Here is a 15,395-nt window from a genome sequence, read left to right as displayed (position 1 = left end):
TTGTCTTTCCTCTTCATCCTTGGGAGACATTGTCTTGTTTATTTTCAAGTGTGTAGCCAATGGACAAGCAAATGGTTTTGCCTTGTCCATACAGAATCATTTTAAAATTTTCTCAATATCTCTCTCTTGAGACAACCATAGCCTTTTCTTCACCCGATCACGAATGACCTGCATTCCAAGAATTTGTCTTGCTTGACCCAAGTCTTTCATCTCAAAAGACTTAGCAAAATCCTTTTTCAACTTGGAAATCTTGAGTTTGTCTCTCTTAACAATCAGCATGTCATCAACATATAGGAGAAGTATAATAAAATCATTAGAAGCAAACTTTTGTACAAAGACACAGTGATCTGTAGACGTGTTCATGTACCCATGGATGATCATGAACGACTCAAACTTAAGATACCACTGCCTTGGTGCTTGCTTCAAACTGTACAGACTTTTGACAAGTTTGCACACCTTGATTTCCTCACCTTTCTTATTATAACCTTCAAGTTGCTCCATATAAACATCTTCATCCAAATCACCATGGAGAAATGCAGTCTTGACATCAAGCTGTTCAACCTCAAGATCCATACAAGCAGCTAGACTTAACACCACCCGGATAGAAGTTATCTTCACTACCGGTGAGAAAATCTCATCATAATCGATTCCATGCCTCTGGCCAAAACCTTTGACAACCAGCCTAGCCTTGTATCTTGTCTTGCTATAATCACCTTCTTGCTTGATCTTGTACACCCATTTATTTTGTAATACTTTTATGTTCTTTGGTCTTTCAACTAGTTCATATGTGCCATTTTTCAGCAATGACTTCATCTCTTCATCCATGACAGTTAGTCATTCTTCCTTATGAGCATCCTCAAGAGCCTGCTTATAGCATATAGGTTCCCCACAATCAGTTAAAAGGACATACTCAGTAGCAGGGTACTTAGAACTTGATCTTTTCTCCCTAGTACACCTCCTAAGTACCTCTATTTGTTGATTTTCATCTTCTTGTTGAACTTCAAAATCAACCTCAATATTATCACCAAGATCAGTTGTTGTATCATTTCCATGGCCTACAGCTTGACCCTGAGGAACATCATCATCACTATCTGAGTCTGAAGCTACATGTGGCCTTGTCTCCTCAACATCATGAGGCAGCTCAAGACTAGAAATGTCACGTATATATGCATCAAGCTTTTCACCATCTTCAAAATTCTCAATAGTCTGATCTTCAAGGAATACTACATCTCGGCTTCTCAAAACATTCTTGTCAACTGGGTCATAACACATGTATCCCCACTTTTCATCACCATAACCCAAAAATGTGCATTGTATGGTTTTTGCATCTAACTTAGATCTCTCATCTTTTGGAACATGCACAAAAGCTCTCCAACCAAAAAACACGTAAATAGTCATAATTAACATCTTTACCTGACCAGATGCTTTCTGCACACTTATTATTCAATGGCTTGGAGGGAGAACGATTGATCACATACACTGCAGTGCTCATGGCTTCATCCCAGAAATGCTTAGCCAACTTGGCATGGGAGAGCATACTCCTCATCCATTCCAACATTGTTCTGTTCATCCTCTCTGCCACACCATTTTGTTGTGGTGTCTTGGGCACAGTCTGTTCATGTCGAATACCTTTCTCTTTGCAATAATCATCAAATGAGCCTATGTACTCTCCCCCATTATATGACCCCGTCCTCATCAATTTTCTTCCCGTCTTTCTTTCAACCAGCTTGTGAAAAACCTCAAACTTTGATGCAACCTCATCCTTGGACTCTATAGCATAGGCCCAAACTTTCCTAGATGAATCATCTATGAAGGTTACAAAATAGGAAGCACCACCTATGGATTTAATCTTCATAGGACCACAAACATCTGTATGGACCAGTTCAAGGACATTCTTTTTCAGTTCCACTTTTGACTTACTGAAAGAGACTCTGTTTTGCTTACCCTTCAAGCAATGCTCACAATTTTCAAGATGAGTATCCTTGAGATTCAGCAACTCATTCCTCTTGATCAAAATATTCAGCCCATTTTCATTAATGTGACCTAGTCTCTTGTGCCACAACTCAGAGGATGACTCCATCAAAACAGAATATATTGTATCATAGACAGTTTTCAAATTTGTCTTGTATAAGGAACAACATTTCTTACCTCGTGCAACAACCAATGAACTCTTGCTTAACTTCCATGCTCCACCACTGAAAACATTATGGCAACCTCCATCATCGAGCTTACCTGCTGAAATCAAATACATTCTCAAATCAGAAACATGTCTTACATCTCTCAATGTCAGGAAACAACCCATGTTTGTCTCGATTCTAACATCACCAAGGCCAACTATCTTGGACACACCACTATTACCCATGTGAACCTCACCATAATCACCAGCTTTGTAGGACTGGAAGTAACCTTTGTGTGGAGTAATATGTAATGAGCCACATGTGTCAACAATCCATGTTGTTTCATTTGAAGATGTGCTAAGACAGGAGTCTTGACAGTTAAAAGCATATGTTAGTTCACCATCTGAAGCATAAGCAGATGTATCTGCACTCTGTTCTTTCTTTTCTCTAGGCTTCACCGTACCCTTCGCTTTATCATTTTTAAATTTCCAGCACTCGTTTTTCTAGTGACCCATTTGCCATAGTAATGGCAAGCACCATCCTTCTTTAGAGCTCTAGACTTGCTTCTAGACTTGCCCTTGCTCGAACCACTTATATTATTCTTTGATCTTCCTCTATCAGTCACCAACATATCAGACTTAGAGGGTTTATCCCCCTTTCGATTCTCCTCATCAATTAAGGAACTGGTGACAAATTCCATGTTGACTTTACCATTTGGTGCTGAGTTACTGAGAGTGATAATAAGTGTCTCTCAATTTGTAGACAAAGATCCAAGGACTAAAAGTGCTTGCACCTCATCATCAAAGTTTATCTTCATACTACTCAGCTGATTCAAAATATTTTAAAACTCATTCAAGTGCTCAACAATTGATTTATTATCAATATACTTCATATTCACCAACCTTTGTACCAGTACTGCTTTATTCTCTACTTACCTCCCAGCATAGAGAGCTTCATGTTTGCTCCACACACCATACGTCGTAGTCTCGTTCTCAACATGGTGCACAACATTTACACCAACCCAGGAACGAATAAAGCTGCAGACCTTTCTATTTGTCTTTTTCCAATCAGTCTCTTTTGTAGTCTTAGGTCTAACACCCTCATTTTCAATTGCTTCATTCAAATTATCTGAAACTAACAGATCAATAATCATCAATTTCCATTGCCTGTAGTTTGTACCATTCAGACTCACCATATAAGGTCTAGATTTCCCCATTATTACTGCCTTAACAACTGACAAAAACCACAGCAAAGAAACCAGTTGATCTCCTCTTTGAATTTCGTCAAGTAACCAGCAGAGCACTCTGCTCCAATGTTAAAATAGATAATCAATCAATACTGCTCTGATACCACTGTTGGGTTTTGCAACAATAAAACTACGAATTTTCTTAAAAATCAAATCTGTAATAAATCGGTTTCCAAATCGTCTATGACGACAAACAGATTACCAAGAAATGAAATAGCACAAAGAAATAACAACGCAATATACGTGTTTCGGTCAAAATCGACCTACGTCCACGGGAGGAATAAGTTTCACTAAATCAAAGAAATATCAATAGTAGAAACTTCCATGCTCTGCTCTCAAATGAAAGAAGTGGTTACACTAAGAATGATTGGATTACTCCACAATCAAAAGCTCCCCCAATCTTTCTCTCTGGATCAGCCAAAGAACAAGAAGAAGAAGGAAACCAGAAAACTCTAGATTTGTAATTCACTCTCTCTCAACCTTACTGTGTAATGAGAAAAATACCCAAAAGAAGTATTTATACTCTAACCCGTTTACATAAAAGAAAACCCTGACCCGTTTACCCGGAATTAAAACTTGCTCGCAATGACAAGGAACACCTCAACAATACGTGCATTCATTTAGACAACAAAACTGCAATGCATATAACACAGATTATATTTCATTAATGAAGAAAGTATATTGATATGCAATGCATATAACACGAAATTTGATATTTCATTAATGAACAAAGTATATTGATATTATTGTATATTTGTTTCTAATTTACAAAATGCATATATATTTATCAAAAACACTTGAAGTCAAACAATTTTAAAATTTGAGATTCAAGTTATTCTTACAAGATTAGGGAAGTGAAGAAATAATTGATGAATATTAATCTTTAACTTATAATAGTTAAATATATTGTTTATAATAGTTAATTAAATACCAAGTGTTGTTAAGAATAGTTAATTAACTGTTTAAAGATTTGAAATAAACTAAGAATTCAAAAACTTAAATAAGATAGTTGAGAATTATATACTTAATTCAACTTTGTTTATGCACCTAAATTTTAAATTGAGAAATTTGAATGTTATCAACATTAAGCTTAATGAAGTTACTCCTCTTTCGAGTAATAAAGAACTTTCCCCAATTATATGTTTTGTACTTTGGAGGATTTTCTTCCGATATCATCTCATCTAGTGGTTCCACCATTACATGGTGTCCCGGATGGAAGAAAAACGGCATTGAGAACCTCTCCTTCTCCGTGTTTACCGTCACCCTGTGTTCAACACTCTCGTATTTGTGGTTGCTCCAAACCTCATGAATCAAATTATAATCAAATTCTAAGCGGAGACACACCCATTTAAATTTATTCTTACATTCTTATTTGTATTTACTTACTTGAAGAACATCACCAATGTTGATAATGTAAGCATCCACATCAGACTTCACACGGATCCACTCACCGTCGGTCTTACGTTTGACTTCCAATCCTTGGACCTCATCTTGAGCAAGGATGGTCAATGCTCCACTATCCTTGTGTCGACCTATGCCAAGAGCTTGGTCGGGAAATGGACAAGGAGGGTAGTGGTTCAACCTGATATAGCTTGTCTGTTTCTCGCTAAAGAATTCATTCAATCTATCTTTTGCCAAACCCAAGCTCAAACTAATTAGCTCCAATAGTTTATAGGCTAACTTCTCTACTTCTTCTGCATATTCTTCAAATATTTTCCTTGAAGTACATATTAAGATATATAAACAACATACAACATTAATTACATTGAAAAGAATACAACATTAAATAGTTTCAATGATTAATTTTTTTTTAATGTTCTATGGAATGATATTATAATATTAATAGTAGTTTAAACACAAAAGCAGAATAATAATAATGGTGAAGAGAAATTAAATAAATTAATAAAAATCAACGAGACGTAAATCATTCAAAAGGGCAAGAAGATTTCCGACTGATATATCGATTTCTTAGATCAAACCTCGTATAATCTCAAGATAGTAACATTGTGAAAGATTCGCAATGAACGTTTAAGATGGTTGAAAGTTTTACAATCACTCTCTAATCAAATTATTCATCAGAAAATAATAAGGATATAACTCAAATATCAAATTATTCATCAGAAAATAATAAGGATATAACTCAAATATAGCAACATCAATTAATGTTTCCTAACACACAAATAGTTTTTGACATAACCCAATGTAATGCTCTACAGAAAACTACAAATACCGTCAACACCCATATTATGTAAAAAAAATATATAAGGGTCCTCTTCACCTTTTTGAGACACAAACTAACCAAAACAAACCATTTATGCATTGCATTCAATGATTACTTTTTTAGTTTTAACTTTAAAATATGATGGGTATCATTGACCATTTCAATTCAACTCATTCTTAGATCAACTATATACTACTCTGTGACTCAAGTAGTAAGAGTAGTTCGACACCTAGTACATCTTAAAATGAATTGGGATAAAAAAGAAACATACATTCTAAAAGCACATATATATTTGATTCTATTTATTTGCTTAATATTTGTTTTTAATATATACCTGAAATTGGGAGGTTGTTGAGGCCAACGATTGACAAGATGAATGAAATTAGAATCATTAGGGATGATGGTTGGTTCCTTGGTAGTGAAATCAAACACTTCTTTCCAATCTCTAACATTCTTTGTTAACTCTGCATCGTAATACCCCTGAGGATTCAATTCGTCTCTTTTCACCTTCAATTTCTCCTCTTTCGATAGATTGAAGAATTCCCTCGATGCCCATTCAAGCTTTCTGCGTGTTTCCGCCGGTACACCGTGGTTTATCACCTGAAAAAATCCCCACTTTTCACTCGCTTCGCCGATCGCCGCCACAAGAGCTTCGGTCGGAGAATTCGCCGGAGAGAGATCGATGATGGGTATGCCTTGGGCTTCGATTGGGGCGAGGTTTGGTCTGTGTTCGATTGATTGAATGAATGATGGATCAACTACTTCTCCCATGGCTCTGTTTTTTAGTTTTTCTTCTTTAAATTTCAATGATCTCTAGATGTAGAAATAGAGAAGCTAGAGAGGATTATTATTATTATAAGTGCATTGAATCTGGACATTAAATGTTTTATATGTTTGTGTTTTGATAACTTTTGGCGACTCTGAATCAACATTTTAGTGAGAGCTAAAAATATAATAATAATAAAACATTATAAATGGTGGTAGAATGGATTTATTATTTGATTCAGATTTAAAAAGGGACAACTCGATGAAACAAGAGAAAACTAATATTTTATAGAGTACAAAATTATTACTAGATTTTATATGTTGTTAGTTGTTACCATTTAAAAACGACAAGAAAATAAACTCAATATAAGGAATTAAAGACTCGCCCTATGTTTATTACTATTGTTACTCAATTTCAGAGTTATTTTTTTTTATTATTGTTCCTATTCGGTTTTCAAGAATTTCCGCAAAACACGGTTTATATCATATTTTTTAAAATAATACAAATAAATGATAAAAAATTATATAAACAATTTTTTTAATATAATATATTGTAATATATTGAAAAATTATATTATTATAAAGAAATACTTAAAAAATTAGATTATAAATATATTAAAGGTGTTATATATATATATTTAATTTTGTTTATTAGTGTTTGAGGATCGAGATACCATCACAAACCATACTAGTTAAACCAAATAAAAATGATTATTTGAATAAAGTTTAGAATTATAATAATAAGAATCCTTTATGATTACAATACTAGTAAGATATTATGTATATCAAACTTTCTTTATGACAATCCAATCCTCATAAAATATTATTTGTGTCAACTTGATTTAATTCATGTTATTAATTCAAAGTAACATGAGACTATATTTCAATCAAATATGATACTATGAAAAGAAAGTAAGATAGTTCAAAATTGGAATCAAATTAAAAAATTGGAATTAGTAATTCAGAGTAAGTTATTTCGTTTTGATTTTGGTTGGGTGAAGTTTAAATTTGTTTTTAAATAGGATTGAATTTAGTTTGAATGGAATAAAAATTATTCAAAATTCTTAAATAAATATATTTTATCTCGGTCTAAACAATAATATATTTTATCTCCTTATGAAATTGAATAAATAATAATCTAATTTTATTTTATTTTATTTTTTTTTATTTATTTATTTTTTTTTTTTAGTGAAAGTGATTTGAGTTTAAGCGGAATCATAATTGTAGAGGATTATATTAGTTTTCCTTTATTAAAAAAAAATAATCTAATTTTTGGATTTGTAAGGAAATGTACTACAATTTTTTGTTTTTTAATTTTACCTATATTACTAGATAATGTGTATAATAGTAACAAAAACATAAATAAAATAAAGGACACAATAAATTTAGTTCAAATGAAAATAACAAATAATATGATTTGAGTCTTGAATAAATTTAATTTTAATTAAATATTAATTGATTAAAATTTACTAAATTTATTCATTTTACCCCTAAAAAAGCTTATAGGCAGAAAAATAGCAACATGGGTCAATATTTTTTTTTTTCATTTTTGTCAAAATTCAAAATAAATGTCTACAAAAATTGATTAATTCTTTATATTTAGTTTGATCTAAACAATAATTCCACTTAAAAAAAGATTATCTAATGAAATCATATATTTTATACCAAATAAAAATAATAATATTTCTATTTTTTACGTTGTAATTGTAATAAAATATTCATTTTCAAATAATCTCAATATATTACACTAAATATCCAAATATGTTAATATCTTATTTTTCAAATGGGTTTTTATTGTTTACCTAGACAAGTTTAATTTAAGATTTTGTTGTAGATAGGGGTAAACAATGTTCCAGAACCCCAACCGAACACCATTTGTTTTGTATTCATACAAGTAATGTAATTGAGGTTTAATTAATTAGTGATCATTTTATTCATTTATTTCCTTCTTCTACTTTTGATATATATATATATATATATATATATATATATATATATATATATATATATATATATATATATATATATATATATATATATATATATATATATCACATGTTTTTGCTAAAGTAGAGGAGGGAAATAAATTATTTGAAAATCTCTTAATATTACCCAAATGAAAATACCGAAAGACCAAGATTTATCATGCTTGTGCAAGTAGGTTCTAAAATGACTTTTTTAGTTTTTTTTGAGTTTACGTAAACTCATCCAAGTATCCCCGCGACCACAATCCAACCTGCAAACACATATCATTAGTATACCCTATTTAATCCAGTATAATACCATAATTAATCAAGTCAAACAATACCACTGATATCTTAATTATACTTAACAAATCAAATAGATCCATCAAATTAAATCAAACCTTAGAATCATCATAAATAAAGCAATCAGATTCAAAATCAAAATTCTATACTCAACAAGTCAAACATATTCAACAAATTAAATCAAACCCTAGAATCATCATAAATGAAACAATCAGATTCAAAATCAAAATCAAACACTAATTAATCAATCTGATTGAAAATCTAAGCTAAATGCTAAAAAATTATAACATAAATCTAAGATAAATCTAACTATAATATACTAAACTAGCCTTACAGCAGCGACGTTGAAGAGGAGGAAACGACGACATGAAGCAGCGGCGCGAGGAGCTCGAAGAGGCGACGGCGAGAGGAGATTGACGCCGGTCGGTTGGCGTCGATGGTGAGAGGAGATCGGCGTCGGTGCATCGTCGGTCGTCAATCGCTTGTAGAGAGCTCAGGAGAAGAGAGGGAGGCGCAATCGGGTAATAAGGGAAGAAAGGGTTTCAATATAAATTATAAAGGTTCTAACCGAGAGGTTTACAATTCTCTCGTTTTTGACCTCATTCAATGCTTAGAATTATTTTCGTGTGTTTTGGGATGAAGTCAATAACGAGAGATTCATATAAATCTCTTGCTATTGACCTCATCCAACACTTATAATTATTTTCGTGTTTTGGAATGAGGTCTCTCGGTAAAAATTCTTATTAACAAAAGTTTTAGAAACCTATTAGATTTTTTTTATTAACGAGTTCGATTTCATCTGGAAGCGCTATAAGTTTAAGCGGGAGGTCATGGCTGTGGAGGTGTCATGCTAGCTCTTATTTATTAAAAAAATCTTATTAACGAAAGGTTTCTTCCTGTCGGAACTTTTACCGACAAATATATATCTGTCGGCATAAATTACATTTTTACTAGTGTATATTTTCCAGATTTTATCTAACATAAATACCTACAGTTTTTGTATATTTTATCTAACATAAATATCTAACATTTTTACTAGTGTATATTTTACAGATTTTTACTAGTGTATATTTTCCAGATTGGAATAATTGATGCAGTTTTTACAATTATGAGTTATTTATTTATAATGTCAAATATAGTTTTTAAAAATTAACATTAATAAATTATTTGTTGCCGAAAAATGTTACAAATCGACAAAAAAATATTTTAATGTATACAGAGTATTTGAATTTTCAAATTCTTCTAACTTTCAAATTTAAGTCATATTATTTAAGATATATTATTTAAGATAGAAGGGTTTGGACGTAACTAATATGAATTTAACTAATTTATTGTTTTCTTTTAAATTTTTATTAAAAAAGGTTATCCTACTTAATTTCACTAACTAAGTAAAAAGTGAATCTCACTATAGGAACAATTAAACTAGGTAAATTTTTTTTTATAAAATACATTAATATAACTTGTTTTGAGGGAGTAATAACCCAAATTTATGAAAAAACGTCAAATAGTTGAATCATTGTGTTTAAAGAAAACGACAAAAATTAATGATTAATTTGATACGTGAGAATGAATATAACAATCTCGTTAGAGTTTATGATCAAACAACAAAATAATTGAATTGTAACATTACGAAAAAACGATAAAAATATATTATTTTGTTTTTAAACGTTATTATAAATGAATTGAATTATTATATAAATAGTTATTTCTATTTTGTAATAAATTTTGTACTCTAATTTATTATTTTTCTATTGTTGGTCATGTTGTAACTAACGAGAATGTTTTGAATAAGTTTGTTTTCGGATATAAGGGAGCTTTTATTAATAAGTAAATAAATTATTCAAATACTTATCATTTCTGAATTATTCTTTTTTTATATATTAAAAAGCAAAAATAGGATTATTGTTAGGTGGAGTGATAGGAAAGGATTTTAGGAGAAAGAATAGGGAGAAATGACATGTCACTAGGTGTGAGCAAACGGGTAAACCCAACCCATATTCAACCCAAATTAAATTTACCCAACCCATAATTCAACCCATATTATTTACTAATATGAGTTAGGTATGGGTTGGGTTGAGTATGGGTTGGATAACCCAAATTATTTTATTTTTATTTTTTTATTTAACATGTATTTGATTCATTTAACACATTTTTATTCGTTTAACACGTTTTTGAAATGTTTAACACGTTTTCCATATTTTTCATGTTTTGACACGTTTTAAAATGTTTAACACGTTTTTCACGTTTTTGACATGTTTAATACGTTTTTCACACGTTTAACACGTTTTTGGTACGTTTAACACATTTTGACACGTTGAACACGTTTTTCATATTTTTGGCATGTTTAACATGTTTTTAACATATTTAACACGTTTTTCACGATTATGACACATTTAACACATTTTGACACGTTTTTCACATTTTCGGGCACGTTTTGACATATTTAACATATTTTTCATATTTTTGACACGTTGAACATGTTTTCACATATTTTTCACGTTTTTAGCACGTTTAACACGTTTTGACACATTTTTCACGTTTTCGACACGTTTAATACGTTTTCATACGTTTAACACGTTTTTGATATGTTTTTCACGCTTTTGACACGTTTAATACGTTTTTCACATGTTTAACACGTTTTGACACGTTTAACATGTTTTTGGCATGTTTAACACATTTTGACACGTTGGATATTATTTTCATGTTTTGACATGTTTAACATGTTTTTGACACGTTTGACACGTTTTTCACGATTATGACACATTTTCACGTTTTTGGCACGTTTTGACATGTTTAACATGTTTTTCATATTTTTGACATGTTGAACACATTTTCACATATTTATCACGTTTTTGGCACGTTTAACACGTTTTGACACGTTTCACACGTTTTCTACATTTTTGACATGTGACGTTTAACTTGTTTTTGACACGTTTTTCACGTTTTCGACACGTTTAATACGTTTTTGACACGTTTAACACGTTTTTGACACGTTTAACATATTTTGACATGTTTAACATGTTTTTGGCACGTTTAACACATTTTGACACACTGAACACTGTTTTCATATTTTGATATGTTTAACACGTTTAACACATTTTTCACGATTACAACACATTTAACACATTTTGACATATTTTCCACGTTTTTGGCACGTTTTAACACGTTTTAACACATTTAACATGTTTTTCATATTTTGACATGTTGAACACGTTTTCACATGTTTTCCACGTTTTTGGCACATTTAACATGTTTTTCATATTTTGACATGTTGAACACGTTTTCACATGTGTTTCACATTTTTAGCACGTTTAACACGTTTTGACACGTTTTCCACGTTTTTTGCACATTTTGACATGTTTAACACGTTTTGACACGTTTAACATGTTTCTAACATTTTAACATGTTTAATATGTTTTTCACATATTTGACGTGTCAAAACATGAAAAACGTGTTAAACGTGCCAAAAACGTGAAAAACGTGTTAAAACTTATCAAAATATGTTAACGTGCAAAAAAACATATTAAACATGTAAAAAATATGTTAAACGTGTTAAAATGTCAAAACGTGAAAACGTACCAAAACTTGTTAAATTAACTAAAAATGTGTTAAATGAGCCAAAACGTGTTAAACGTGTTGAACATGTCAAAAACGTGTTAAACGTGCTAAAAATGTGAAAAAAATCTGTCAAATATATCAAAAACGTGTTAAACATGACAAAAACATGAAAAACATGTTAAACGTATGAAAAACGTGTTAAACGTGTGAAAACGTGTTAAACATATCAAAAACGTGTTAAAATATCAAAACATATTAAACGTGCCAAAAACGTGAAAAACGTGTTAAACTTATCAATAACATATTATGTATATTAAAAATGTGTTAAACGTGCCAAAAACGTAAAAAAAAATGTGTTAAACTTGTCAAAAACGCGATAAACGTATTAAACATGTCAAAAACGTGAAAAACGTGTTATTAGTGTGAAAACGTGTTAAACATGTCAAAAACGTGAAAAACGTGTTAAACATGTCAAAAACGTGTTAAACGTGTGAAAAATGTGTTGTAAGTGTGAAAACGTGTTAACAATATTAAAAACGTGTTAAACGTGTGGAAAACGTGTTAAACGTATGAAAAATGTGTTAAACATGTCAAAAACGTGTTCGATTTTAAGTTGGAAGATGATTAGTTTATATTTGATTAATAATAGAGAAATAAATTAAATTTATATAATTTGGGTAATTTGGGTAACCCCCTAACCCAACAACTCATACTCAACCCAACCCATATTCAACCCAACCCATATTAACCAACCCAAATTAATATTTTGGGTTTGGGTTAGGGTTGGGTTTGGGTAAACCCAAATTATGCTCACCCCTACATGTCACCACATCATTGGCTAGAAAAAGGATAAGAGCGTTAATAAGGGGAGGTAAAATAATAAGGGAAAAAATGAGGGAATGATATGGCAGTCTAGGTGGCCATACACCTCAGCAGATGACTCATCTACTCACTCTTCAGTTTAATTAAATTAATAATAATAATAAATAAAGAAGAAAAGAAAGAACCGAACCAAAGAAAAAAATAAACCAACAACTTTCCATCAAATTTACTGTTTATTTATTCCATAATGAAAATCTAAATCTTGGGGAATAAGATACTCGTCGTCATTGTCGTTATTCTTGCATCTCAGATCTAGCTCAGTATCCCGATTTATATTCCTCCGATATAGGTCGCTCAGTATCCCGGTTTATATTCCTTCAATCTAGGTCGATTAGCTTATTCTAGTGCCATCTTTCGCCCTTTCTTCGTCGCCTGTACAAACCTTTCAATATGTAGTATAGATCTCAATTATGCATTGTACTCTTGGATTTTATTATATTCCTTTCCTTTTATGTTTATGGTAATATGCATTTTCGTAACAACACCCGATCGTTTTCGATGATTTGTACGATTGGATCCCACATCCAAATGTTAATGTAGAGAACTTTATCTCCGAGGTTACGATACACGTTCAAAACTGTTCATTCTTTGTCACTCTCACAAGAAACAACTTAAATGTTTTTTCTTTCGTCAAATTGATAATGAAATTTCTTCATTTACTATAGATATGGGATGTGGATCAAAGGATTCAAATTAATACATTATTATAGAATGACAAAAAGTTCAAAGTATTTTAGTGCGGAGCAAAGGGACTTTTTATTGCCATTTTTTTCTAGGAGATGAGATTAACTGTAATTTCTAACCCAACACAAAATAGGGACATGGAAAATATGAATATACTAGTTGGAAGCTTATTGAAAAATATAGGTGAACCTGGTTCAGAAATCAGTTTATGTTTGCATCTATCACTTATGATGAGTTATGGAATTGTAGTGGATGAAGATAATATTTTCTCTATTCTCAAAAACAACGATTATGATCTGTTTCGATTATTACATCTTTCTCAAAGCTATAAAATGAGAGAATGAAACCTTAGAAGTAACATTAAGTAAAATTTTCAATATTTTAGTAGGAAGAAATAAATTATTATGGGTTGAGCTGATATTTGACATATTACGTGTATTTATTAACAAGCACCACTATGTGGTATTATTTAGTTAGTGGCAAAATGTTGTAATTGATTGGCAAAGATGGGGAAGGAAAGTTTTTTTCAAATAGTTTAAAGATGTTATACATGAAGTGACAGTTATGCTCTGAAAGCACCTAAATATGGAGCTTAAAGCTCTCATGATGATGATGATCGTGTAGCTAATATAATAAAACACTTTGGATGGGAATAAGAAGAAGAATAAACAAAAAGAATGATATGATTATCTTACTCTTAAAAAAGAGATTATATGATTCAATCCTTGATTTCAATTCTTTCTTCTTCATGTTAAGTTGTTGTTATCTAAAGAATATTCTCAACAAAGTCAGTCTTTTTATTGTAATACTTTTCATTCATTTTGTGTCTAAAATAGCACAATTAATAGCTTATAATTTTATTATTTATTTATGGTTATGACTTATATCTTTGTAGAGTTCTATAATTTAAATACAGGTCTTGAATTGGAATTCATATATTGAAGTCTTAGGTTTGAGTATGAGATCAACTATCTCCTAATGGTTAGAAATACATATAAGATTCAGTATAGTCTTGGTGAATTGTTTTTATAACAAATTGATTGTTAGATAATATTTAAGAGAGAATAAAGAAATTACACAGAATATTGAAAAAAAATATACACTCCAATTCATCATAGAATTTTGTAAAAAATCAACCTTAATTTGAATTGAACCCATTCTAAAATGTAGCTTTACAAGTTAAAATAAAAATACTTCAAATATTGTATTTTACATGCATCATACCATCAATATTAAATATATTATAACAATGGAACAATAACAAACTATTATATTTCATCATGTAAGGTCTAGAAATTGTGCTTTTTTCATCATTTTTTGAATTTCGGAGAGGTCAAAATTATATTATACAATTACGAAGTTGCAAAACTTCTCAAAATACCTCTCACACATAGATAGACAAAAGTATAATCTTATCACACAGCTACTACCCTTACACTTTCTATCCAGCATTTCTTAACTTGAATTAACAGACATAGAAATTAGGAGAGATGACAACCAAGTTCTTTCTTTAAATCACTTAGACTTTCATTTCTTTGAATGAATAATCCCACACATCTTGATCCAACAGCATCCACTATTACTATTATATAATTCTTTTAACCACAACAAACATTTCCTCAAGCACCACTCATAAATAACCCTACAAGTATCAG

General features: G+C 30.8%; 1 protein-coding gene across 2 annotated transcripts; it reads right to left on the bottom strand.

Annotated features, from left to right (window-relative positions):
* Positions 1-3,948: 3,948 nt before the first annotated feature.
* LOC124932171 (flavonol synthase/flavanone 3-hydroxylase-like) lies at positions 3,949-6,369 on the bottom strand. Of its 2 annotated transcripts, none has more exons than XM_047472787.1 (3): positions 5,919-6,369; positions 4,750-5,080; positions 3,949-3,996 (listed from the first exon to the last, which is right to left on the bottom strand). In XM_047472787.1, exons 1-3 carry the CDS (start codon positions 6,353-6,355, stop codon positions 3,964-3,966), a joined length of 801 nt encoding a protein of 266 aa, XP_047328743.1. In that variant the 5' UTR covers positions 6,356-6,369; the 3' UTR covers positions 3,949-3,963. The 2 variants fall into 2 exon arrangements, with proteins under 2 accessions (XP_047328743.1, XP_047328742.1); XM_047472786.1 differs by lacking the exon at positions 3,949-3,996 and adding an exon at positions 4,411-4,665.
* Between the last annotated feature and the right edge of the window lie 9,026 nt (positions 6,370-15,395).

Source organism: Impatiens glandulifera, chromosome 3 (assembly GCF_907164915.1).
Source record: "Impatiens glandulifera chromosome 3, dImpGla2.1, whole genome shotgun sequence".
NCBI lineage: Eukaryota > Viridiplantae > Streptophyta > Magnoliopsida > Ericales > Balsaminaceae > Impatiens > Impatiens glandulifera.
The sequence above is the reverse complement of the archived record's forward strand: the minus strand, read 5'-3'. Positions and strand labels throughout refer to the sequence as shown.

Bases quoted from the DNA above. Each gene is read 5' to 3' on its own strand.
- LOC124932171 (XM_047472786.1), bottom strand. From the start codon at position 6,355: ATGGGAGAAGTAGTTGATCCATCATTCATTCAATCAATCGAACACAGA. The intron at 5,081-5,918 runs GTATATATTAAA...ATGTACTTCAAG, and splicing joins CAACAACCTCCCAATTTCAG to GAAAATATTTGAAGAATATG. The intron at 4,666-4,749 runs GTAAGTAAATAC...TTGATTCATGAG, and splicing joins ACATTGGTGATGTTCTTCAA to GTTTGGAGCAACCACAAATA.